This window comes from Fukomys damarensis, unplaced genomic scaffold, assembly GCF_012274545.1.
Source record: "Fukomys damarensis isolate Sample0158 unplaced genomic scaffold, DMR_v1.0_HiC HiC_scaffold_16, whole genome shotgun sequence".
Classification (NCBI taxonomy): Eukaryota; Metazoa; Chordata; class Mammalia; order Rodentia; family Bathyergidae; genus Fukomys; species Fukomys damarensis.
Genome location: NW_022900928.1, coordinates 59890400 through 59915340, shown reverse-complemented (window position 1 = coordinate 59915340; position 24941 = coordinate 59890400). Strand labels below are relative to the sequence as shown.

The 24941-nt window shown below is 43.2% G+C and overlaps 2 protein-coding genes across 5 annotated transcripts in view; one reads left to right on the top strand and one right to left on the bottom strand.

The window, feature by feature from the left end:
- Nucleotides 1–3447, top strand: part of Ppp2r1b (protein phosphatase 2 scaffold subunit Abeta) — a 46692-nt gene extending 43245 nt beyond the window's left edge. The window contains exon 13 of one of the 2 annotated variants that reach the window (XM_033764321.1): nucleotides 3418–3447. In XM_033764321.1, coding sequence (XP_033620212.1) covers nucleotides 3418–3432 — 15 coding nt within the window. In that variant the 3' untranslated portion in view covers nucleotides 3433–3447. Of the gene's footprint in view, nucleotides 1–3044; nucleotides 3195–3417 lie in introns of those variants that run through there. The other variant, XM_033764322.1, reaches the window with a different exon arrangement.
- Nucleotides 3448–5225: 1778 nt separating this feature from the next.
- Sik2 (salt inducible kinase 2) overlaps nucleotides 5226–24941 on the bottom strand; it is a 121587-nt gene continuing 101871 nt past the window's right edge. Inside the window, exons 9-16 of one of the 3 annotated variants that reach the window (XM_010610676.2) lie at nucleotides 21852–22016; nucleotides 15638–15866; nucleotides 14437–14721; nucleotides 14151–14314; nucleotides 13290–13400; nucleotides 12336–12427; nucleotides 11018–11623; nucleotides 5227–9556 (exon numbers count right to left, since the gene is read on the bottom strand). In XM_010610676.2, the coding sequence (XP_010608978.1) occupies nucleotides 9532–9556; nucleotides 11018–11623; nucleotides 12336–12427; nucleotides 13290–13400; nucleotides 14151–14314; nucleotides 14437–14721; nucleotides 15638–15866; nucleotides 21852–22016 (1677 nt within the window). In that variant the 3' untranslated portion in view covers nucleotides 5227–9531. Of the gene's footprint in view, nucleotides 9557–11017; nucleotides 11624–12335; nucleotides 12428–13289; nucleotides 13401–14150; nucleotides 14315–14436; nucleotides 14722–15637; nucleotides 15867–21851; nucleotides 22017–24941 lie in introns of all 3 variants that reach the window. The other 2 variants (XM_033764319.1, XM_033764320.1) reach the window with 2 other exon arrangements.

Here is a 24941-nt window from a genome sequence, read left to right as displayed (position 1 = left end):
CCCCCTTCCCTTCCCCCCAGACTTCTTAGGGAAGAAAGCAGTTGTTTTCCTGCAATTTCAGGAGCATCTGGCTGTGCTGTTAAGTTCACAGTATCTGTTTGATCTGAGTGCTGATCATTGAGGCGCCTCTTTTCACGCCTGACTCACTCAGCCTGAACAAGTTTGAAGGCTGAGGATTGCACTAGCTGCCATTCTTTGAGCTTCAGCAACTATAGCACCTTTATCAAGTCTCACTGAATCCTCACAAGCTGGGCAGTAGATGTCATCTCTCTGTCAGGTGGTCCTGAAACAGCTGTGTTAGGCCTTTGAGTCTGAAGTTCATTCATCCCAGAAAAATTAGGGAGCCTTCCCTGAATTTGTTTCACTTAAGGAAAATGACCGGAGGGTGAGATGGAAAGGGAATTGGCTGTTGCCAGGCAGAGCCCTGTGTGTGAAGGGCCAGCAGCCAAGTGAGTGATCCAGGAAGTCATCCAATTGCAAATCCGAAATTGTTCTTAACTCCTCACTGTCTGTGCTGCACAGCAGTCTCAAGCTGGTGGAGTCAGTGAGTGATCGAATGTGGAGAGCCCTGGGAACTGTCTTTAATTCTTGGTCAGCCTTAGACCTCTGAGGGACCCATCTAGTTGTGCCTGCCCCTTGTTCTGGGAGAGAGTAGCTGAAAGGCGAGAGCAAGTTCTTGGTGAATGAGCCTCCTGGGTGCCTGGGGGAGGGACTTTGGAAGCCTGCAGAGAGCCCCAGTGTACTACATGTATCCCCCTCATGCATAACCTGCCAGGGAGCAAAGGGCTATTTCCCACACACTACCACCCACAGGTTAGTCTAGCTACTCTTGGAAGATCTGCAGGCTGCTGTCTGACAACAGAGCTGTTGATAGGCCTGTCAGGCGAGGGTTAACAAGAGATTTTGTTTATTGAATCACCAAGTAGCTGTCACATGATTTTAATCAAAACACCATTTCCCTGACAACAGTGATGTCAGTCTTGTTATTGCAGGAAGGAGCAGCTGTGAGGGACTTTTAGTCTCCATGCGGAGCCCAGGTTTGGAGACTCAAATCAAGTGAAGCACCCATAAATAGTGGTTGCAGACACTGGTTTACAGAATCTACCCTCTTTCTTTTCTGTCTGCAGTTTGTCCTGTACAGACACTGACCAGGACCCAGTCCCTACCCCCCTTGTCTCAGTTAAGATGGCATCTTGCATCCCTTGCTCCATCTACCCTTGGTTCCACTGCTTTTTTTTTTTCTTCCCTACTGTTTACTGTGTTCCCCTAAATTCAGTTACTTGGGCCTGGGGCCCTTTTGCTCTGATGGTAAAGGAGCAGTGCTGGTTAGCCTGAGGTGGGAGTCACTCTGCTCAGGAATGTGACTCATCCCTCAGGTTAGTGGCCTCAGGTGCTGCCTGAGGGTATCAAGGTCAATGCTGAGGGGCCCAGCTGTGGATATCTGAAGGGTAGGAGTACAGGGTCTGCCTTGGCCAGAAGATTAATTTTCTTCAACCCAGAAGACTATAGGAGGCCTGAGTCCAGAGGACTGACAGCAAAGACCAAAGCCTCAGGCTGTTTGATCTCATCTCTACAGGTCCTCCAGCTAAGGGACTTGGATCCCAAAGGGCACAAAGAGGTTAGAAGTAGGCTGGTTACAGGGTCAGTTGGAACATTTTCTTTGGACTTCAGTCTCTTTCATATACCTTCGCAAAGTGGGGGCTTTGAGACTGAGAGCTGTCTGCACAGAAACCCCCAGGAATCCTAACCACTCTCCAACCAGGAGCTTGACCTAAAAATTTGGGTGCAAAAGGCCTTTCAAAGGGTCTTATGTTTGTGGTGCTCATGGTTGATGCTGCCCAGAACTCATCTCCAAAAATTCAGAAATCCTAGAGCAAATTTCTTGGTTCTTAACATGGAGTAAGTATTTAGAATAAAGTAACTACCTATAAATTTGTGAGAAGAGAGTTCACTGGCATATTTTCTAGTCTAGTGCTAGGATAGATGGCGGGGAGGCTATTGGAGTCGTCTGGGTTCTTTTACACCATGCCAGGCTGTCAAACCTTACAATAAACCTGGAATTGTCAGCCAGTCTGTTTTCCTGTTACTGTTGGAAATGAGCCTTAGCAATGATCTACCTGGTTAGTGGCAGAGCTGGGAGTGGTGCCAGTGGCTGAGAACCTGGTCAGCCTCCTGGGCTGCACCAGCCTTCCTGGAGTACCTTTTTGGTTGCGTGGCTGCCCTGGGGTGAGGTGGCGAACAAGGTCCTGTTCTTTCCCCACTTTGCATCTTGCTGAGCCTTTCATCCCTGGGATCCCCTTCTGCCTGCTTTTCTGACCCTCACTGCTGCTATAAGAACTCCCTACTATGTGTAGTCTCATTCTAATAGTGGGCTTGAAATGTTTCATGTTGATTTGGTGCTTTTTTAAAAAAACATGAAATCCCTTAGGTTTAAGTGACATTTCATTGCTACATTAGAAAAGTGAAAATGATTAATAAAAGTTTAGTAATGTTGATGGAGATACAGTTGAAAAAAATCAGAGCTTCTCTGGTGAACTAAAGTACTTCCAGTGGGTCCCAGAATGGAGAACAAACAGGTCCTTTGCACTGTGTCCTAGACTGAAGAACTTAGGGTCCTTTGTATTGTGTACGCAGGAAAGGTGTAGGTGGTTTTTTCAGTTTGGTTGTGTCCTATCCCATCACCATCTTGGTGGCAGCCTAGGGTTACAGTTCTCACTCAGGCCCTCTTTTGGGCCTCTCAGGCTTCATTATTCCATGTTTGGGGAATAGTGAGGGGAAGACTGAGTCAGACACTTCAAAGCTATCTGAGGAGAGAGATAACTCAGATCTCCCTTCAAAAGGCTGCATCCCTAATGCCTCGTTTTCTTTTCTTGGTACTGGGGATCGAACTCAGGACCTTGCACATGCGAGGCAAGAGGCAGAACCACTAATGCCTCATTTTCTCTGTTCCCAACATTTCTGGACTTTCTGCCCAGCCAGCTCTGGGGCTTGGCTCCAGAAGAAGCCCCCTCCTAATGTGCACTGTCTTCCCTCTTCTCTTTCAGGCACCTTGCCTGTTTTACTCAGGATTGGAAACTCTCCTTTTCAACATGAGGCCTGTCTGATTAGTCATCCTTAGGAAAGCCCCACAGACACACAAAGGGAGGCATTGACGTGGCCGAAGGGCATTCGCATGCAACTGTAGGTGTAGAGGAATTCAGCCCCATTGGTGAGTTGGGATGTCACCAAGTCTCCCTAAATAGGCCAATGGCTGTACAAACAAAACAGCAAGCTCCTCATTCTGCCTTGGTGGAGATAGTGCCAGTGATGGCTCTAAGCCACAAGTGAGGGTCCAGCCTTTTAGTTCAGCCAGGCCCATGTCTGTCTCCTCACATAGACACTGTCCTATACTGCACACAGTATTCTATCCCTCCACAGCTCCTCAGCCTTTGAAGGCACTGGCTGGAGCCAAAATGAGGCAGCGCTCTGTTCTCATCAGCCCCCAGGGTGGAACAGCTATGGTCCGTGCAGGTAACATTTCCTTTGCAGCCCGGTGGCACTCAAGACTCAGTTCACACAGCCCAGAACTGCCTCCATGGCGTTGGGCTGTAGACAGAGGAGGCGGCTCTTCCTTATCTGGATTCATGGGGTGGGGGGAGTGTGTGTGTGTGATGATAACTCCCTCAACACAAAGGGTCCCTGCCAGACCTTGAACTCAAGAGCATAAAGGCTTAGTCAGGAGTTCTTAACCTTCTGTCAATGGGTGGCCCTCGGGGTATCCAGGAACCAACTCTTTTCTGCAAACTGTAAACTCCACGTATGCATCTTTGAAGGTGTTTTGTGGCAAAGAGTCCAAAGATGTTTCAGCATGTCAAAGGGACCTGTGATCTCTCAAACACGAACAGGAGAGAAGAAAAGAGCAGCTTCCAAAGAACAGCCTTGGGTGTGTTCAAATGGGGCCTGGCTTGCTGATGGAGCATTGTGGGCTTGTTCTGTCCTTGATTCCCTTCTCCCGACAGAGCCTTTGGTCTCAAAGGCCACATAAGTGAAGGATGTTCCGAGAAGTATGAGGGTTAGGGATCTGATTGGATGCTGAGCTTCTCTCTGGTGTCCACTGGCAAGTCTGTTGTGTTGTCTGTACCCTGGGCCACTGTGCTTGATTTTGGAAACACATTTAACATGATGGAGAGATTTGGTGGAAAGACGAAAGGTTGTAAAACATAGTTACTGGGGGAGAGAAGAAACCACAGTGACAGTGAATTCTTAGGTAGCCATTGGGTAAGAGCCATGTGGAGGCAGGAGTGGTGCCACAGTGCTGCAGTACAGAATCTTGGAACAGCTCCACTCTCCCAGCCCTGCACAGCAGGCCCAGATGTGTCCTGCAGGCCCACCCAGCCAGCTGATGGTTCCTCAGTTTGGGAACTGTCTCAGTTCCATGGCATGGGCTCATGGGAATGTCTGAGCAAAAATCTCAGTTGAACTCACTGCCAGAAAGCAGGATTTAATCTTGCTCATCAGATCTGGCACTACAAAGAGTCCAAAATGAATACCAGCTTGGCAAACAGATTCCCAGCACCCCGAGGGCTTGGAAGTTGGGTCTCAAAGGATACCTGTGAGAAGTACATGGTGTATGTGTACGCTTTGCCCACAGTGTCTTTGGCAGACCCCGGAGAAGAGGTAACATCCTGACTAAGCAGCAGTGTGTTTAGCTGGCCTTTCTGACAGCTGTGAGCACATCATCTCCCCATCTCACCCTGTTCTGCAGCTTGCCTGTTTTGAGGAACCTGGACACGCATGATTCCTGCACAGCCTGCCTTCCTCCTACCATGGCAGAAGGCCCTTGCCCAGACTACTGAGGCTGACAGGCTTTGCCCCGAGACCTTTAAGACCAATGAGCATTAATTAAGCCCAGTGGGGCCCTGTCCATGTGTAGGCTGCGGTCAGCCGTGCTTCCGTCAGCGATCTGCAGCGGCTAACATGTACTCAGGCGATTCAGAGCAAGGTATTATTTACCCTGCTGACGTCAATGAGAACATATTATCCACTGTCCTTTTCTGCAGCCTGAAACGTGCACCAGAGCTCAGAACACAGCTACCTTCTACACTTTAAAATTCTGGCCAAGGCCCAATGAGGTAGAGGCCCTGTCTCTAGCCTGACATTCATATCACCCAGACTTTTAGAAAACAAGTTTTTTTATTTTAATTCAAGAGGGTTGGAAACATAAAAAACAGTACATTTTCCTTGCAGAAAATTACCCGATTAAAATTACTGTTTGGTATAAAGATCATTTATTAAATTGCATTTTAGGCAATTTTCTAACATTGACAAGTTACACTGATTTTTTTTTCACATTAGAGCCATTATGATTTGTATTCAAAATAACAAAACTATTGAACTCACCAATTTTTCTTAGTAATTTAAAAAGCACACAAAAGTAACTACGATTAATCTTATCACAGACCAAACATCCAGCGAGACCACTCTTCTCCCTTCAGAAATAAGCAAATAATCTTGCCCTTTCTACAAAGTGCAAACATCTGTCGCTTTTTATTTCTTAAATTGCAGCTCCCAAACAAGTGAATCTTTTCTCTGCTGCTCTCCCCTCTAGAGATTTTGGGGAAGGCAGATTTACCATCAGTAATGGGAAGGTCTTACAACTTGAATTTCTTTGAGCAAATCCTGAACAGATAAGGCATCACACTGCCAGCAGCAAGTCCTAGTTATCTGTTTGCTAATGTAACATTATTCCATCTGGGGTCATATTTCCCAGGATATTTTGTACTTCTATTTTTATCCCCCTTCAACCCTTCTGCGTACCCATTTTTACTCTGAAAAGACAAAGTATTCAATAAAAGCATGTTAACTACTTTTTCTTCAATCCTAAACATATCTAGCAAGCACTCCTTGATGGGACTTAATTGTAGGGAAATGTTATATCCTCCTCTGGATCAAGGCTGAGTTCCTGATTCTTCTTTGAGCAGCCCCTTCCTTGGGCTTGAATCTGTTGACCTGCATTGGTGGCTGATGCTGGACTGTTCATACCCGCCTTTCTATCATATACTTCCCAAGGAAATAACGGTATCATTTGGGAAACAATGGGCATCTCTGATATGAGCCTAAACTTTTGTGGTTTACTGAGCACTGAGAGGATGGCCAGTCTAGAGTTAGTGTCTCCCTCAGCCTTGTCCAATGCAGGCTACCTGGAAGGCTGCCCTTGTCACCTGAAGGGCCTCTTCCTGAAAGCCAGACAGCTGTCAAGAGGAGAGTGCAGCTGTGGAGACAGTTGCTGTGGAGACAGTGTTAAACTTACCCAGTGCTTGACCACAATGGAGGCTTTACATAGCTGTTTGCTTATGAAAAGAATCGGGTGCTATTGAGGAAAGAGACTTCTCACAGCCTGAGAGGCCAATCAACCCAAGTGTTTGGCCTGTGAGCTCTGTGACCTCAGATACGTCACATATACAACCCAAGAACTTTGGTTTCATCAGCTGTGAAAAACAAGGCCAGTGCCTCTCCCTACCTTCACAGAATTGTGAGGATTATAAAGAGATTACTTATGAAAGTGCTTCGTAAGTTAACATAAAAATGGAAGCTACTTCTCCTTTTAGACAGGCAAGCTGAATAGTAATTGGGCAGGAAACCATCAAAACTATTACTGGTTGAGTCTCTTGGGCAGTGCTGCTGACTGTCTCAATCTGTGCAATAGCAGATGTCTACATGGGCCAAACGTGTTGAAATCTGCCCGATAAGATGTGGACGGAGATGGTGTCTTCTAGAGCTGGCAAGACTACTTTAATTGGTGAAAAAAATTGTAAAACAAGTATGTGAGGGGGTACTGGGAAATCAGGCTCTAGGGCTGAAACAGGACTTAACAGGCACTGCCTTAGTCAGGTTTTGCCATCTCCAAGGGCCAACAAAGCTCTGTGTTACCAGTCACTTGCTTGGGCCACAGACAGTACCTGTGGAAAGGGACATATAAATGTAAAAAAATGGTTTTTGTCCAGTTTAGAAGCATAGACAGATGACACTTCCCCTGTCTTTCACAAATTACTCTGAAGAGTCCTGAAAAAGTTCCCAGAAACAACAAAATGATCAAAGACCCATGCCTAAATAACTACTTTTAACTTACTACCTGTTCTCCAGTTTTTACCTTTGATGTCTAGGCACAAAGAGACCGAGAGGCTTGGGTGGCTTCTAAGGAGAGAGTAGAGCCAGCCCAGCATAGGGGCACAAATGCAGCCAAGGTCAGTGCCAGCCAGAAATTCCCCAACTGTTTACAGGGACCAGTGCTGTCAAGTGATACTAGAAAGGGTCTCTAAAAGAGGAGGAATGTGAAAAAGTTAACCTGGAGTATGGATTTTCTTTAACCCAATGTGGAAATTAAGTGTAACTGTTGACATAGGTTTGTAAATGTAATCCAAAGCAGAAAAACCGATTCCAATTTATTGGGAAACGGGGGCTTGCCTAGATACTGGAGGACCTGGCAAAGGAGGCACTATGTCCCCAGTTCCTGTGTGCATGTAAGCAGAGGCTGTTCCGACACCGACACGCCTGGGACTCTGACCACCTGTTACCGGAAGCTGCTATTTCCCACCACCTTCCACCCAATCACTCTCCAGCTTAGACTCAAATGCCCTTTCCCCCAGGTCTAACAACAGGGCAGAGGTCCTTATGAGTGTTCCTGACTTAGGTATAGTGACACCCCCAGTGCATGACAGGAGATGGGAGAGTTTACCTTGTTATCTGAGGGGCTGGGGCAGGGCAGAGGTGATACTGCACAGTATCCCCGCTTTGCCCATGGCTCAGGTCATGAGAGCCGACTTCATTTCCACACCCCTGACACCAGGGCACAGTTTAAACACTGGGGAAGTCTTAATTTCTGAGGAAGAAAGACTTCCAGGAGGCAAAGTCTGAACCAAAGAAGGAGTTTTGTTCTCTTAACAGTCCTTCAGTCCTAGCTCTAATCCTCCTGGTTAAGGCATGTCGTCTCCCATTCAGTGGAATCTGGAGAGTTGTTGGTGTGGGGAACCATCCACTTCCCTGTTCCCAAGGTAGGAAGAGGGCAGTGCAAGCCTAGTCAGGGCAAAAGTGGATTGGGGCACTCTTGGGAATGAATGCTGTGCTAAGTGCTTTATTTGCCTTACAGGGACCAGCATTTCAGTTGCATGTAAATACAGGAGACACATTTGCCAAACTGGAAATTGCAGAATTAGTGCATTTTCCCCAAGCAAAGAGATACCCCTGGATTAAAAAAAAAAAAATCAAAAAATTAAAAAAAGTACCACATATATTGCACTTTTAGCCAAATGAAATTTTTATCTCACGTTCATCTCACCAAAGTCTCTTCTGAGGAGCCTGGTTGACAAGATAATAAAGCTAATGATTATTATACAGTAGTGTACACACTGCTGATGTGAATAAGTCAGTATTTTAAAGAAGCCTCTCATCAAAAGAGTGGTCCTAACCTTCGTAGTGTTACTTTTGTATTTGTGAAGTGAAAACTGCTCAGAAGTCTCCAAGGGTCACTAGTTAGTGAATAGAGTAACAGGCAGTCAGACAGCAAACACCTCACTGATCAACAGAATCAGTCTCTGCTCACCAGCTTACATTTCAGGAAATATACATTGCTATGGAATTTATGGTTTCTGTTTGAGATAAGTGAGAGAAGCAAACAGGAGCTTACAATAGAGGTTCCAGCTGGAAGGGTCGTACTCTTCATCGGGTGACCATCCACACCACTGCTTGTTGGTGCCTGACAGGCAGGCTGCTGCTTGATTCTTCCCAACTTCTCATGGGTCCTTCTACGTTCCACCAGCCTCTCCATCATCCCTCATCTGGCACCTAACTGTCCTGCCATAGCTCCCAGCTAGGTCTCCTGGGCTAAGTGCTCATGGCCCCACTGGGGGGCAGGAGTTTATGCCAATCTGTCACTGTGCCAGTCCTCCAGTCCTGAAATGAGTGGCCCCCTTTTTCAATCTCAAAGATATTTTAACTTCATCAATATTACAGTGCTTCTGTAGTATATTTTGGGAAAATATCCTCCTTCAGTCTGAACGAATCAAATATTGTTTTATAACTGGCTTCTTTTGTGGAGACTTAAGATTAGAAATCTTAATGAAATGATCTCTTAAATGATGAAAAAAAAATCATCACTCTTAAGCATGAGGAGGAACAAACAGCCCATAAAAGGAATTTAAGTCATTTTTCCTGGATTTTTACTTATTAAATCACCAAAATGATAACCCCCTCCCCGGCTACCCTGTCCTACTGACACCCAGAGCCCAACTCCAAGCAGAGTGACTCTGTGAAGAACCTGGTAACCTCGGAGGGGAGCCCAATGCTGAGGCAGACTCTGGCCAGCCACTAGCACTGCTCGAGTCCCCAGCACTGACAGGGGCTGGGCCAGGATGGCTCTCAGACATCCCTGCTTCCCTCGCCTGCTCGGTGCTGACTACAAAGAGGAAAGGCAACTGAGAGGTGTTTCTAGATGCAGCATCAGTGTAGTAGCTCTCTTCTTTGTGCTTTAAGGAAGACGCTTTGTGCTTAACGCATTCATCTGCTGATAGGACAAGCCACTCTAAAGGACAGAAATTAGTTTCTATAAATAATACTGAATTTGTAACATCCGGATGTCATTGTCCAAATAACAAGTTACTCATCATTTCTAGGTACACAGTTAACTAGCCATAGCATCTATTTTCACTTACTTTGACAAATGTTAAGGGTTAAGTTTTTCTAGTAATATAACATGTTTGTCAGACGGTCTGCTTAAATGGTTAACACATTTGTGGTTCTTTGAATATTGCTGTTAATACTTGAACATTTCATTACAAGTCAAAACTTTAAGGAAATTAAGAATGCTGATTCCCACATGGTGGAAAACAAATTGAAGTGACTTTGGATTTAGCATTGACATAAATGGAGAACTGGTTTCTACAGAAAAGAAAGAATTAAAGTGTGACTGGGTTAGGAGAAGGCACAGCACTATCACTTCACATGAGACACGAGAGTTCATTTTTTGTGTCCTTAAAATTTCTAAGTCCTATATGAAACTGTTCAAATATACAAAGCTCAATAAACTACTAGCAACATACAGCGTAAAGTCAAAGGAATTACTACACTACAGAAGAAACAAGAGGTCATCCTCTGGAGATGGACTGCCCTGGCCCGAAGTCTCCACAAGAGACCATGCAGGGAGAGCTTGTCTTCCCGGCCCAGAGCTGGTGCTCCTGATGCTTTCTCTAGTTTCTTGCCCCCAGCTTCCACTGTGGTGGGTCTCCTGTCAAATCTACGGGTGACATCTTTGGAGCCCTGAGTATATTCTGACACTCAGTAACCCAAGGGCACCTTGTGAAGAGGCGTGTTACCTGCTCTCAGATAGAGATGAACAAAGGTTTCAGGGACTAGTACCAGCTGTTAGTTAGTGGTCCCTGAAAGAGCTCATGCTCTACAGCTTTGTGACAGTCTCAGGGACAACTTGCATCAGCAGCATAGAACTCATGATTCAAAGACAAAGTACAACTTTCCTTTATTTCCTGTGCATTACATTTCATTACAAATTCTTGATTTGCCTTGAAGCAGTGTTGCTGCTTTGCTTCAGTGAAAATATACTGCCTTTTTGTTTTTGCCATACAGATATATATGCAATGGCACACACCTGTCCAGCTTTCACCAAGCTTTTCCTCAATAATGAAATGTAATTCTGCATAAAACCTAGGTCTGGATGTTGTCTTATAAAAACATTTGTTTCTGCCTCCCTGGAGAGCTTGCTCCATTTTACCCAAGGGCATGAGCTTCAGCCTACAACTATGTTCCAGCACTTGCTACAGAAAACTTTGAGTGGGGCAGAGTCAGGAGGAAGCACATCCACCCCAGCTCTGCCCTCTGATTCCAGTTGGGCGACTTGATTTTTCCCCATTAGGGAGAACACAAGAAAATAAGCTTTAAATTTAAAAGGCTGGGATAAAAATAGAAATACAGTCCACCTTCACTAGATTCACCTTACTTCCTGTGCTGAAATTAATTCACCAGGACATACCCATTGTGTTGTGGATCCACAGCGTCTAGCATTTCACAATCAAAGAGTCCTGGTAACTCAGAGAGGGGTAGCGGGTCATAGCTGGAGGGGGTCTCCTGCAGTCCTGAGCTCCTGGGGCAATCCGGGCCTGTGAGATTGCTCTGCTGGGCTCCATCCACGGGATACTGACAGGGAGCAGGATAGTCTGGTGCAGAGGAAGTGGCACTTGGCAGCTCACAAGTCTGATAGGAGAACTGTAAGGGGGCAGGAGCAGCTCCTGGCTGTTGTGGTGGAGGAGGTGGTGGGGGTGGTGGCTGCTGCTGCAGCTGCGTGGGCAGCGGAGGTGCCCGGGGACTGGGTGTGGAGGGCAGGGGCTGCAGCTGCATCTCCTCGTATTGGTTGAGGAAAGAGCTGTATTGCATTTGTTCAGAAGAAGGCTCCAGGACGGGGCTCAGGGGCTGGGTCAGGCTGAAAGGTGGGGACTGCTGAGATGAAGGTGGAGTCTCCTGGTGGGGTAGGGGTAGCTGCTGACTCGGTGGAGGATAGGAGCTCTCAGCTATCTGCATCTGATTGAAATATGCCTGCAGCTGGGACTGCTTCTGGAGGAAGAGTCGCTTCTGCTGGAGCCTACATTGGCAATACCAAAGGAGAATGTTTTAAATCTCAAGTAATGACAGTTTTAATGTAAATCTAATACCAGGCATTAGCTCCAGGCTGCCACTTCTCTTTCTCATACAAGGGAAAATAGGTGGGATAGGTTGGGTTTCTGAAACCTAATTTCACTTTCTGTCCTCTAATTCTCATTGACCCCTCATTGCTAAGTGAGCACAAATGCATTATCTCTATATTACTGAGTTTGTTTCCTTATTAAGGAAAAGGCTGATTTTTTCACTTGGATTGGTCAAAGAGGTGGCAACGCATTGGCCTCTGTGGGTACCTGGAGGTTCATGGATTAGGACAATCCTACCCTGGCCAAGCTCTTTCTAGTGAGGCTTGTGGGCGTGGACAATGCAAGAGAGGAGGCCTTCTTAGTACTCTAACCCACTTTATCTGCTGTAGGCCACTGACTCTGAAAGCTTAGGTCTAGTCATATCCCGGAGGACTAAGGACTAGAAGACAAGGGAAAAGCACATTCAGGGGCTGCTGTTGCCTGACAGCCCATACAGCATGGGTGCTAGAAAAGCCTCATTAACAATCATGCTGGAGAACTTTGAATATTATGGCACATTCACCTATGTTCCCAGATGAGGCAAATACGAATGGGAAAGGGTAATACACCCAGCATTCTTAAGGGTTCTGTGAAAGTAAGCAACTTCATTGGCCAAAGACTCCCTCTCACCTGTGTTCCTGTAGCTGCTGTTCCAGGCTCCGTGGAGGCTCTTTACAATAAAGCTGACAGGTGTTCTGGGCCTTTGATAGAAGGCTAGGTTTCTGGAAGAGCAAAGAAACAATACAAACATGACAATATATTGTCACCCAGGATGCAGTTATAAGATATGCCTCTGTGTGAAGGGTGAATCCAGGGGTGTCCTCCAGAATCCACACAGGGTGAAGTAACTAAAATTTCTCATTGAGAACCCAGAAGGACATTAGATCAGCTGTCTGGGTCACTCTCAGTTCTGATCTACTCATTTTTTACTTCTAAAAGTCCTCTAGGACTGTGAAGTTCATGGAAATTAAAAATGAGAAAACCAGGCTTAAATCCTAATAGCGCTGGTCTCAGCACATGCTCAAAGAATAATGTTTTTTCTTAATAGGATCTTTCTCAAGATTTTCATGCACCAGCATAGATAGCTCAAGTTAACATTTTATGGACTTAAGATTTCCATTATTCAGGGCCGGGGATTTAGCTCAGTGGTTCTGGCACCTGCCTTGCAAGCAGAAGGTCCTGTGTTCGATCACCAGTACCAAGAAAAAAAAAAAATTAGGCTGGGTATTTAGCTCAGTGGTGCCACTGTCTGCCTCCGAAGTGCAAGAACCCGAGTTCAATCCCTGGTACCAAAAAAAAAATTCCATTATTCATTTAAGAAGGATAAATCAGAAACAAGGAAGCCAGATCTCCCTTTTCTCTCAGTGGCATATCCTTTCAAAGGCCCACTGACCAGTCCTTTCCCAGGGCTAATACAGAGCGTAAGATTAAGTCTGAACATATTTTGAGAAATACATAGTGAGACCTCCTTGTGTATAGGAGTTGAGCAGCTACCTTAAATAAACACCATGAAACACAGACTTCTTTGAGAGCGGAAGATTTCTGGATGTGCAAAGTGAGCTGGACTAAGAAGAAGGACCCTACCTGAAGCCTATGCTGTAGATACTGAGTTTCCAGGCTTTGCCTTTGGGAAAGTTGAGGATGCACGCTGCTAGAGAGAGTGGAGACACTTTCCTGTGGCTGAGGAACTTCTTCCTGAGAAGCAAGGGAGTGAAAACAATTTTTCAATTTTCCATGTGAGAAAGTTTCAGTTCTTAGTTTAAGCACCTTTGCTAATGACCAAGAGGAATCTCAACTCTGTAAGACCTAATATTCAAAGTTTTTATATAGCTAGTAGATAAAAGGTTAATTACTTGGTAGAGAATTTATACATGTATTATGTGTACTCAAAAATTACCCAGTCAAGATTAGAACAAAGGTTTCTGGTGTTGCCAGGAGGCCATCACCATCATGTGGGCTGTGGATAGTACAAATATCCTTGATGCATGGAAGAGTCTCAATATTTATTGGCTAAACAGCAATATTTACTGTATTTTTGGTATGAACAATCCATTATAATATTTAATAAAGTGACTGCACATCAAAAGTAACTTACTAAAAGGAGTCAAGAAAATTCGCATTTGGGTGGCTGGTTTATCACTCTTCATTTGTGTGTGTGCGTGGGAAAGAATCAAAGGAGACTACACGAGTCAAACATACACAGTCAGCCCTGTGAGCCAACACCAGTGTGTACGTGTTTAAGCTTCCAGCTAATACTGACCACCTGGAGCAGCACGGCTGGGCCTGAGTGTCAGCGGCAGTAACAGGAAATCTTTTAGTCTGTGGACCATAGGTGCTTGTCCAGGACTTGAGGAAGTCCTCTACATGCAGACCACTTACTTTCTGGAAAAACTCATGCTTTTCACTCTCTCTCTCAGCCATGGTAGGAAGGACCCATGCACCCACCTGAGGGCAACTGCTAGTGAGGTCTTGGAGCTGAGGGGAAGCTGATGTCAAGGCAGGGTCGGCTTCTGATCCAATTTGTTCGTACAGCAACTGCACTTTGTTCAACTCCAGAATTCCTTTGGTTCTAGCAAGGTTCTGAAGATGTTGTCTAAATGCTACAATTCCTGAGAGAAAGTACAAAGGCCAAACAATTTAAGTAAAACATGAGGTGCACACCAACATGGCTGTAACCCTCTTTCCTCCTTCCTTTTCTCCACTACCAAAAGGGAGAGGAGAAAGCATTTACCTTGGGTGAGGGAGGTATCTGATGCCCTGCGGCCTTCTCTGAAGCTCACTGGTGACCTATTGTGGACTTCTCGTTTCTGGGAGCTCAGAGCCTGCATGGTTGGGTTGGTAGGTCTTAGGCTTATGAAGGGTGATGTCATGCGGGGGGAGGGCTGATTGGCTAACATAATATCCTTAAGGGAAGGGTTGTCTTCCAGGAAGTTCAGTTCCCTCTGAGCAGACCCCATATCATACTCAGAGTCCACACTGTCGAGGGAGGGGTTGTCACTCATGGAGAAAACTTTCCCTTTAAGAGAAAAAAACAGCAATTGCATCATCTTTGAACATAGGATACAAAGCATAATGAGCTATAATCTTGATAGCAGCAACATCCTTAATCTCCAATTAAAATATCCTTTCAAGTGATGCACACCTATAGTCCCAGCTGCTTGACAGGCTGAGGCAGAAGGCTTGTGTCAGGCCAGAATTTAGACCAGCTTGGACAATATGGTGAGATCCTGACTCAACAAACCTTCACCCCAAAACCCAAAATCAAAAACATCTTTTTCAGAGCTGGAGAAGTAGTTCAGAAGTAGAGTGCCTGCCTAGCATGTGTGAAGCCCTTGGTTTAATCCCTAGCACAGGGGAAAACAAAAACCCAAACTTCATCCTTTTCAGGTCAATTTAATTATCTTTACATGTAGTGAGGAAAACCCTCCAGAAATTGCACCCTTAAGGTCTTGGCTGCTTCTGCTTCAAAAAAGCCAGAGTTCCCAAGGAAGCACACAGTGTCACAAGGAATTCTAGGAGGGAGGGAGCCAACTCAGACTTCATTTTAATCTCTGTTAGCTGTTGAATAAGATACAGGCTAAATTCCAGGAACTGGTATCACTACCACTTCTTAGTGACTAGAGCATGAGATGATGTTGCGAAAAAAAAAATTTTTTTTTGTACCGGGGAGTAAACTTGGGACCTTGAGCTTGTGAGGCAGGTGCTGGAACCACTGAGCTAAATCCCTGGCCCTGTTGTGCTCACTTCGGCAGCACATATACTAAAATCCCTGGCCCTGGTGGTTTCTTTTTAAAGACAGGTTCTTGCTACATAGCCCAGGGTGGCCTCCAACTCTTGGTGATCCTCCTGCCTCAGTCTCCAGAGTGCTAGGGTTGCCACCATGCCTGGCTGATGCTATGAAGATTTAACCTGGCACTTCTCCAATATCATACCTGCTTCTGGCACCACGACCAGTTGGTTGGTCACTTCTGATAGAGTATGCCGTCTCTGCCCACTGCGCGTGGACTGAAACACCTCAAAGGCATGACTGGGGTCTTCTTCAGCTTCTCCTTCTGTCTCTAGCCCTTCATCAATGGAGGTCTCCATCATGTTACTGGGCAGTGACTGGCATCCCTTCCTCACCAGGACAGGAGGCACAGGGTCAAGCAGACAGCCATTCACCTAAAAACGGTATGGGTGTGAGATGATGCAATGAGGTGCTTATCTGCTAAGAATCAGAAAAATCCACAAAGAGAAAAATGCCAAGACTTGTAGTAGTAAATAAAAACTTAGTAAAATATTAAAAGTGTACTTTTCAATATCTAATGGCAACACAGATTAGAAGTCAAGTCAGCTGCAGCTCTTAGATGCCCATGATGACCCAAATTGGTTCTGCCACCCAGGCTTTTCTGAGTCATCATTATTATAATAAACAATATTTTGAGTGTTTTCCAGATGAACAACAGTATATTAGCTTGAGACGTACAGTTATTTTTTTTAAATAAGAGAAATGAAGAGGGGAGATGAAACTTTTTTTCTGCTCAATTACATTGGCTCATAGCTAAGAGACAATAGTAGTCACCAGAATTCTTGAAAATTTCAACCACAAAACACATTGGAAGGTTCCAGACATACTTCTATGTTTATAATTTAAGTACCTGCCCATTTGATTTAGTCTTTATTTGGTTCTGTGTGCATAAGGAATGGAACTTAAGAATTCAGAGATTGACTGATACCATAAGAAGAGCTAAAAAAAAAAAAAAATGCAAATGGCAAACAGCCAAAGCCTTCCATTACAAAATAACAAATGACTCACAGGCCCAAAATTCCAGCAGAGGTTAATAAGCCCTGGCGCATGGAATTCTCTCTGTCCCAGCAGTGCACACATCAGCTACGGTTCCTATCCCACAGGGATGAGCTCAGCACAGCTCCTATGTGAGCACTGCTTCTCAGGCAGCTGCCAAGCAAACCACCTCATGGCAGGCAGAAACCCCACACAAAGGGGAGTTGCGGTTTCAAGTTCTTCTGGCTGGTAAAAGCTCCAAAGAGGAGGCAATTATTTAGCTCATTACCTTAACTATTCCCCTGTGGAAATCAATCTGTTTTCTCCCATGAATAGCTGCTCAGGAACAGCTGGCATAAGATGCTCAGTTCTAGGCAGTACTTTCACCTGAAATACACTGGGTAGAGCTGTTTCCTCTGGAAGCGGGAGAAGCTGCTGTGTGAGAGGTGACGTGGGACATCCCTGTGCCAGGCACAGGAAAACTGCCTCTTATGGCAACCATTTGAAGGCTGCAGAGCTTGATATTTGGAGAGGGAAAGTTGGGTGACTCAGATCTTTATTTGCTTGGGGGAGGGATGCTCATTTCTCTAAAAACTGTTCTGGGGCCAGAGTCATGACTTGGATAAGGTGGCTGATGCATGACAGGTTTGAAAGTGAGGACAGCCACTTCAAAGGAAGAGCGGTACACGTATTCTTCCCTGAATAGAACCAGTCTCCACCCTGTGGCATCAGAAAACAAAAATCTGCGGTTGGGTGTGGTGGTGCACACCTGTAATCCCAGCACTCAAAAGGCAGGGGAAATAGGATTGATGCAAGTTTGAGGTCACCCTACACTAACTCCATAGTGAGTTTAAGGCTAGCCTGAATTGCAAAGTGAGCCCACCTCAAACAACAAAACAAAATAAAACAAAACAAACAAAAAATCCTGGCCAGTAACTCTCATTTTCTCCTTGGTCTTCCACAATAAATTTTGCCCCTTTGATATAGGAGATACCGTGTGGCAAAGCTGGCTGAAAAAATTAGCAGGACCTGTCAATTACAAGACCCCAGGAAGGTGTCAAATAATTCCCAGGACCCCCTGTGTGAATCTTCTTGAGGGTTCCCATGAGATGTGAACTACATAAAAGAGAGGAGACAACGAGAGGTGCCCGCTACTGTGACTGTTCACGGTAGCCAATGCAGAGTGCATTTTTATTTTTACTTTTATTCTGTCTGGCCCAAGTTCGCTCTACAGAGCTGGTAGAGCTATACAGAGCTTACCTGTTTACCCCTCACTTGAGATAAATATTTGGTACAGTTTTTGGCTTTCTTGTCCAATTCTTTGTTCAAGGCAAGGACCAGGAATACTTTTAATTGGTGAGCCATTTCTAAAGGAACTACTAGACAACACTTTGACTGTACTTACTTATTTTCTTGCTGGAAAAAATGGATGAGAACTTATACTTCTAGGCTTCTTAACTATTGCTACAATTTTCTAAAGACTAGCCATGGATAATTTAGAAATGACTAAAGCAACAGAGAAAAGAATGTTATTAATTATCTACTGAGCATCTTCACAGCTTCATCAAAATTACAGACAGTTCTTGTGATATAAACCATATAAGCTTGTTTTTTTCCTTACAAGAAAAATCACCTTTTTCTGAGTCATTACAAACACAATGCCAGCCCTTCTGGATTTACCATTTACTTAAATTTGCACCTTATAAATTTATCTCATCAAGAATTCTTTCATTAAAAAAATGTCTGCTGAATTCAATTTCATCCTGATACAAATAGAAAACAATGATCTGATTTTTTTGTTGATCTCACTTTTCATCCTGCGACAGCTAGAAGACTGTGACTAGAAGCTATGTTTGATGATGAGTAAGAAATCCCCCAGGGCTGGGTCACCGTTAACAGGTGTGAACACCTTCAGCCATAAGGTCAGGTTTCCTGAACAGCTGATCATCAGTCCAGCTTTGCCTGCCAATTTACCCACGGACTTAAGAGGTGATTTAAGCTTCCAGAAATAAGATCTTTTTGCTCTAGGAAATAATCTAGGCTGATAGAAATTATATAATTTAAAAATACAATGTAGGTGAAATGTATACTTTCAAATACATTGTTTTTTCTTTCCTTAAAGCTCAATCACTTCTAAGAGACCTCATATGTAATACACAATACACAGGTAGGAGCCAAAACCTTCAGAGCAGCCAGCACTCACTGACTAAAGCCCCTGAGCTGACCACAAATGAAGCTCCTAGCACAGGAGACTGGCAGAACACTATGAACCGAACATTTGCATTCTCCCGCAATTCTTACACTGACTGTACCACCAGAAAAAAGAAAAGAACGAAAATAACGAGATTTCTCCCTCAAAGCCTTAGAGTTTGACAAATTTCCTTTCAGATCTTCTCTCATATATATACTTTTATAATAAAAAATTATTCGAGTGTAAGTAGGCATGAAAGACTTCTACTGCTTTTGTATTTTCATAGATTAATGTCACAATTCTCTTTCGCCATCAGCTATGAAGATGTTAACTTGGAGAATTCTTATTACAATCAAATAAAATGTTAAAATATTGTGTGTGTGTGTGTGAGAGAGAGAGAGAGAGAGAGAGAGAGAGAGAGAGAGAGAGAGAAATCAATTATTTACAAAGAAGCAGTCAAAAAAAGGAAGATTTACTTTCCAGTGTTTATTCATCTGCCCATCCATCCATATGGTCTGTCACCCTGGGTCTCTGGTACTGTTCAGACCCACATTTTATCAAGAGAAAGGTGACTTTCTCAGAAAGGTACTATTTTAAAACACAGAAGTCTCAAACCAAAGTTTCAATTTTGATCTCCAATGGAATTTTTACTGACAGTTTTAAGAATGAAGGACTTCTGGGGGCCAGGGATTTAGCTCAGTGGTGCCGCCACCTGCCTGGCAAGAAAAAGGTCCCGAGGAGTTTGATCCCCGGTGCCAACTCCCCCCCCAAACAAACAAACAAACAAGCAACCCAAAAAAACTTCTGGGAGCGAAGGAGAGGTAAACTCTTTTTGAAATACATAATACTTATCCATGACTGATAGCACAAGTGAGACTAGAAATACAGGCAGCTATGAAACATCTTTTAAAAACAAAGGAGTGTTAATAATAAATGTATATGAAGCAATATGAACAAAAGGAACTGTAGTTCAGTGGGTTTTTGTGTGTGCATTTACTTATAAGCCCCATACAAAGAGGGAGACAGACAGACAAGCATTTTTGCTGACATAAATGAAATGATTATAAGACCAGGGGATGTTTATGACCTGGCCAAGTGTCAGGGTGGCATAGTCAGTGTGGGTGGCCAGTTCCAGCATGGCACTGTTCTTCCTACAAATGCAAATATACCATCTAGCTACTGTCTGTATCTTTCACAAAATCATTCATTTCCTGTCTGTTTCCTAGTTACTGTAACAATCACAAGCTTTAAAAATAGTTTGCCCTATATAATACAGCAGACAGTGCCCAATCTGTGTTTTGGGCCTGGTGCCCTCACATAGAAGACTTTGGCAGACTGCATTTTAATTTTCTTGAGAGAATTAGATCTTCAAAATAAATGAATTATGCTGCCTTTATGTCTAAATTTCTGAGCAAGAATGTAACAGTGATTTATAAGGTTACTGAACATGCTAAGTAATCCCCAGCAGAGAAAACAGATTGTCCAAAGGAAATGAATTCATCTTGGAAAGGCATTGGACACTTACTACTCTCATTCAGCAACTTAGCTGAACACTAGCTGCCGGGCTGCCTGTTCTGGCTGTGCTCCCACTAAACTCATGATTTAACTTCTGAATCTCCTTGACCTCTAGAGTTCCTTATTTCTGAAAACGATACACACTATCCCAATCATCTAGGCTCCAAATCTTGGAACACACACTCTAACCTCCTATTACCTTTGTCCCCAGTCGCCCCATATCCTGCATGTGCTAGGGAACCACCAGGGCTAATTTTCTGAAGCACAGCACATATACAGTGCATCCTTGTTGAAAAATCTTCAGTTGTCTCCTGCTACCCTAACACCTGTTGGTCTTGAATTGTTTCAGCTGACATTTAAACATGCCCACGTTGACAGCACCCACCAGGGAACAGTCCAAACTGCTTGACTTGCCATTTAAAGGTAACCTATGTGGCTCTGTTTCATGCACCTTCCCTTCATTTGCCTTTTTCTTCAACCTGAACAATTGCTCTGGTTTAGAAGGACCTAGAATTTCTTTAAGTTTGAATTTGCTCAGGCTTTTCTCTCCACTGAAGACTTCACCTGTTTTCAACTACCTCAGTTCTATCCACTTTTCTATTCTCTTTTCTGACAGTTACCCCGTAAGACCTTCCTGATCAAACAGTAGAAACCATGCACCCCCCCCATGCCTAGCCCCAGTTTGATTTATGGCTCCTTATGGGACCAATCATATTTTATGTTATTAATTTACTTTACATCTAGCATTCTGTCTTCAATTATGTATAATTCTCCTTCTGCTAGATCATAGTCTAGCAGACTGTGAGGCACTGTATGTGTCTGATTCATCTTTTTAGTACCTAGAGAGGATAAAAAGACAGGAAACAAATATGGAGTATCTAAAATCTGCCCCTAACCTCATATACATTATAATTAATCCTGACAAGTCTCATACAGTTGGTATTCTCATTTCATACAAGAGAAGACTGATGTTCACAGAGGGTGGTCGCCGTGCTCAAGTTCACACAGCTTAGTGAGAGCAGAGTTTCAGCAAACCTCAAGACCCACATTCTTCTGTGACACTGCTACCCACAGAGAGGCCCTTCTGTGTAATATTTGATGCTAAGTACATGTAATACATACTAGGATGTAAGTAAGTATCCACTTAATGAGAGAAGCTGTCATCTTCTATAATCCTAAAAGCCAACTTTGTGGAGTACAATAAAAAATACTCCGAGCATTTCCAAATAGGACACACAAAAGATATTTAGTTGAACAAAAACACAGTCTATCATTTTGTACCTACAAGTATTCTCAGAAGTCAATAATGACACATACAAAGTCCAAGTTAGTGCAACATGTAACATTTTTGTTTTCAAAGTTACAATTCATATATAAAAGAAAAGACAAACCCGAGTACTTGGGAGAGACTAGAAACTTGGAGAGAGTTAAAAAAGGAGAAAGAAGAGGGCTTTTGAGAGGCACATATAAGGCCTGAAAAGTTATTTCCAAAATTGTTGTAATGATAAAGCGTTGGTGAGAGTTTAGTGCTGGGCCCTTTTCTTAAATTCTCTGCCACAAAAACAACATTCCTGACTGACCTGAGGAAATAGTAGAGTTCAACAAAGTCATAGCACAAAACTTGTGGATCGAACTGGCCACATCGCAAACTCTGTCTCTCAAACACATCCATCCGTACCTTTGGAGTGTCCACACACTCTTCTTCCATAAATGCGGCTTCTGCGTGACAGCCGGATGCTGGAAATGAAAAGGCCTCCACATTAGGTGCCTGTGGGAGGAGGGTAGATCGCATCATTCTCATGTTTGGTGAATGCATGGTCACCGGGAGTCCCACAGTTTGTGCCTGAAAATATGGCAAGAACAGAGCATGGCAGCATTAATAATTTCTCTATAATACAGTTTTTAGAGTAAAATAATTCTTTCTGGGGCAATTAAAACATACAGTTATTTATTGGAAACTCCAGAAAAGATCTGATGAGATACATATAAGGTACAGGGTGCCGATTTGATGCAGTCTCAGCAATCAAGATATTTTGAAATAAGACTGTAGACAATTTTGTTCCTGTCCCATGATGAGATGTGTAACTTTCACATAGGTGACAAGCTAGTCATTGTAAGAATGAACTTTGTCTCAGCAAATCATCTTTTTCTTTAAACATATTACCTGGGAAGATGTAAAGAGGAATAGAAAAGTCCCTGCCTATGGAAGCTCAACTCTGAGCTGGGGCAGATGGACACATTTGCACACCTGCACAACTAGCTACAAGGCACAGTGAAGTAAGTACACGCTCTCTAGCTCTCTGAGGGGTAAGATGGTGTCTATTTCTTGGTAAGGGTGTGTATGAAGAAAAAAGAGCAACAACAGTTACTGGAAGGGGACAGGAACGTCCTTCCTTTGAGGAGATGCACAGCTTGAACACAGCCTGCTGGCCCAGCAGAAAGAGAGATGCTTAAGGTGCATAAATTATGTTCTTGAAGTGAACCTAAAATAGAAAGCTCCACATGGGTTTAAATTCACTGTCCTGTCTCCATTGTTGACTACTCTAAATAAGCATTACAAATTCTTCTTTAAAAAAGGCATTTAAGGTGCCAGGGATTTAGCTTAGTGGTTCCGCCACCTGCCTTGCAAAAAAAAGAAAAAAAAAAGTCATTTAAAAGAGAAACCTTATGATTGAGTTTTCATGATGAAGCTGCTGTATGATCCTTTTATCCTCAATCCTTCAAAACTAGAAGAATAATTTATTAGATGTGTTTTGAATGTAACAGACACTGAAAAAAATCTGAGGGAACAATCATCCTACCACATTTTTCCTGCTATAGTCACTTGAAAGGATAGAGGATGGTGAGTTTTAAATGTAAACAAACAAAAGGGGAAAAATGGCACAAAATTCTAGCTTCTCTCCCAAGACCTGAATTTGATTTCTGACTCCATCACTTATTAAATATGTGACCTTAATTGAGTTACCTAATTTCTCTGAATCGTATTTTGTGTAAGAAAGGGCATTGAGGATTGGGGTTAGAGTACTTGCTGAGCATGTACAAGGGTCTAGGTTGATCCCAGAACTGAAAAAAAAAAAATCATAATGCCTATTTCACAGTGAAAATTGTAAAAGGCAACATGTAAAGTCCTTAACTGTCGATGCCTCTTTTTCTTTCTAAAGTCCTACCAAGAATATAGGAATTAGACCACAAGAGAAATACTGTTTTATTCTCAGCTATTATTTAATGGTCCCCTGTAAGAATTTCAAGCTCATAACTGTCACACCAAAACCAATGGGACATAATGAAAGCATTTTCTCAGAGGGAAGTTTACAGATATCAAAGTACATATAAAAAGAAAAGAATGAATCCAAGTAAGTAATCTAATGATGCATCTCAAGGTCCTGGAAAGACAAAAAGAATCTAAATGTGAAACTCACAGGAGGAAAGAAATTACAAAGATCAAAGTGAAAATTAATGAAATTGAGACAAACACAAAGATCAATGAATCAAAGAGATTTTTTTTTGAAAAGATGAGAAGGGATCTGGAAGTGGGGGGAGACAACAGGGAGGGGAGCGTTAAGGGAAGTAAAAAGGATCAACATGCAAGATGTGTATGTGCATTGAGAAAAAAGAAAAATATATAAAGTTTAAAAACAAAAGTTTATGGTTGGGAAGGCTATATTACTATCATAGTTTAGATTTCTCTCAATAAATACACACATTATATTTGGTATATTTCAACATCAGCATTATTGGATATACCACATGAGATAAAGAATAAAATAACAATATCAAAATGTCAGCATTAAATGGATGGTAAAAAGAGAAAAAAAATACTGCACACTATTCTGAGCATGAAAAATAAACTGCTTTTCCTCAGGCTTACATACTGTGCTGCTTTTGAAGATAAATGTCTTTTTTCCCTTTTTAAACATTGTGACTTTCTCCAGTCAGTAGGTCTAATGTAAAACTCAAACTTCCTGATGAAATGCATTTAGTAATCCCTCCTGCCCCCAGCATTAGCTTAACAATCAAAGGATAGAACTGATATTTGACTTTTTTGGCAGGGGGGTTACCGGGGATCAAACTCAGGACCTTGTGCTTGCCAGGCAGGCACCCCAACTCTGAAGTTTGAAGTTTCTATTTCCCAAATTTACTAAGCTGCTCCTTTTCTATGAAAGCGGGGAAAGCATCACCCAAAGATAATGCACCAGAAGTGAGATGCTGCATGTAAACTATGATGTGCTTCCCTCTCAGTCCTGTCTCTTATGAGCACCAGTTAAACAGCAGGACTGTGCTGTATCAGGCCAAATATAGCATCTTTTCCTTGACAACTTTTATATCCTACATGGACTACAACAATAACTGACCATGAACTTGGTAAGGACAGAAGAATAACATTTGTTATGACACTTCCTAGGAAACAGGAAGGTGGGTTTTATGAGTTTGTTTTATAGAAGTCTTGCAAGCACTGAGTGGACTAAAGAAGTCTTTCTGGGGCTAGGGAGGTAGCTCAGTGTTAGAGTGATTGCCAAATGTGTGCAAGGCCTTAGTCCTGCTAGAGGAAGTACACACTGCTACTTCCATTTTATACTTAAGGACACAGAAGCTCAGGAATGCTAATTTGAGCAGTCATTCATCTCACTATGGAACTTAACTCCTTTATACGAGATCATATTGTTTCTTCAATTTGTTATTACTACATCAGTAACAAGTGGAATCTAGCCCGTCTTAAAAAATTAGATAAAAAATTAAAGCAAGAAAGCTGTATTAAAACTTTAAGCAT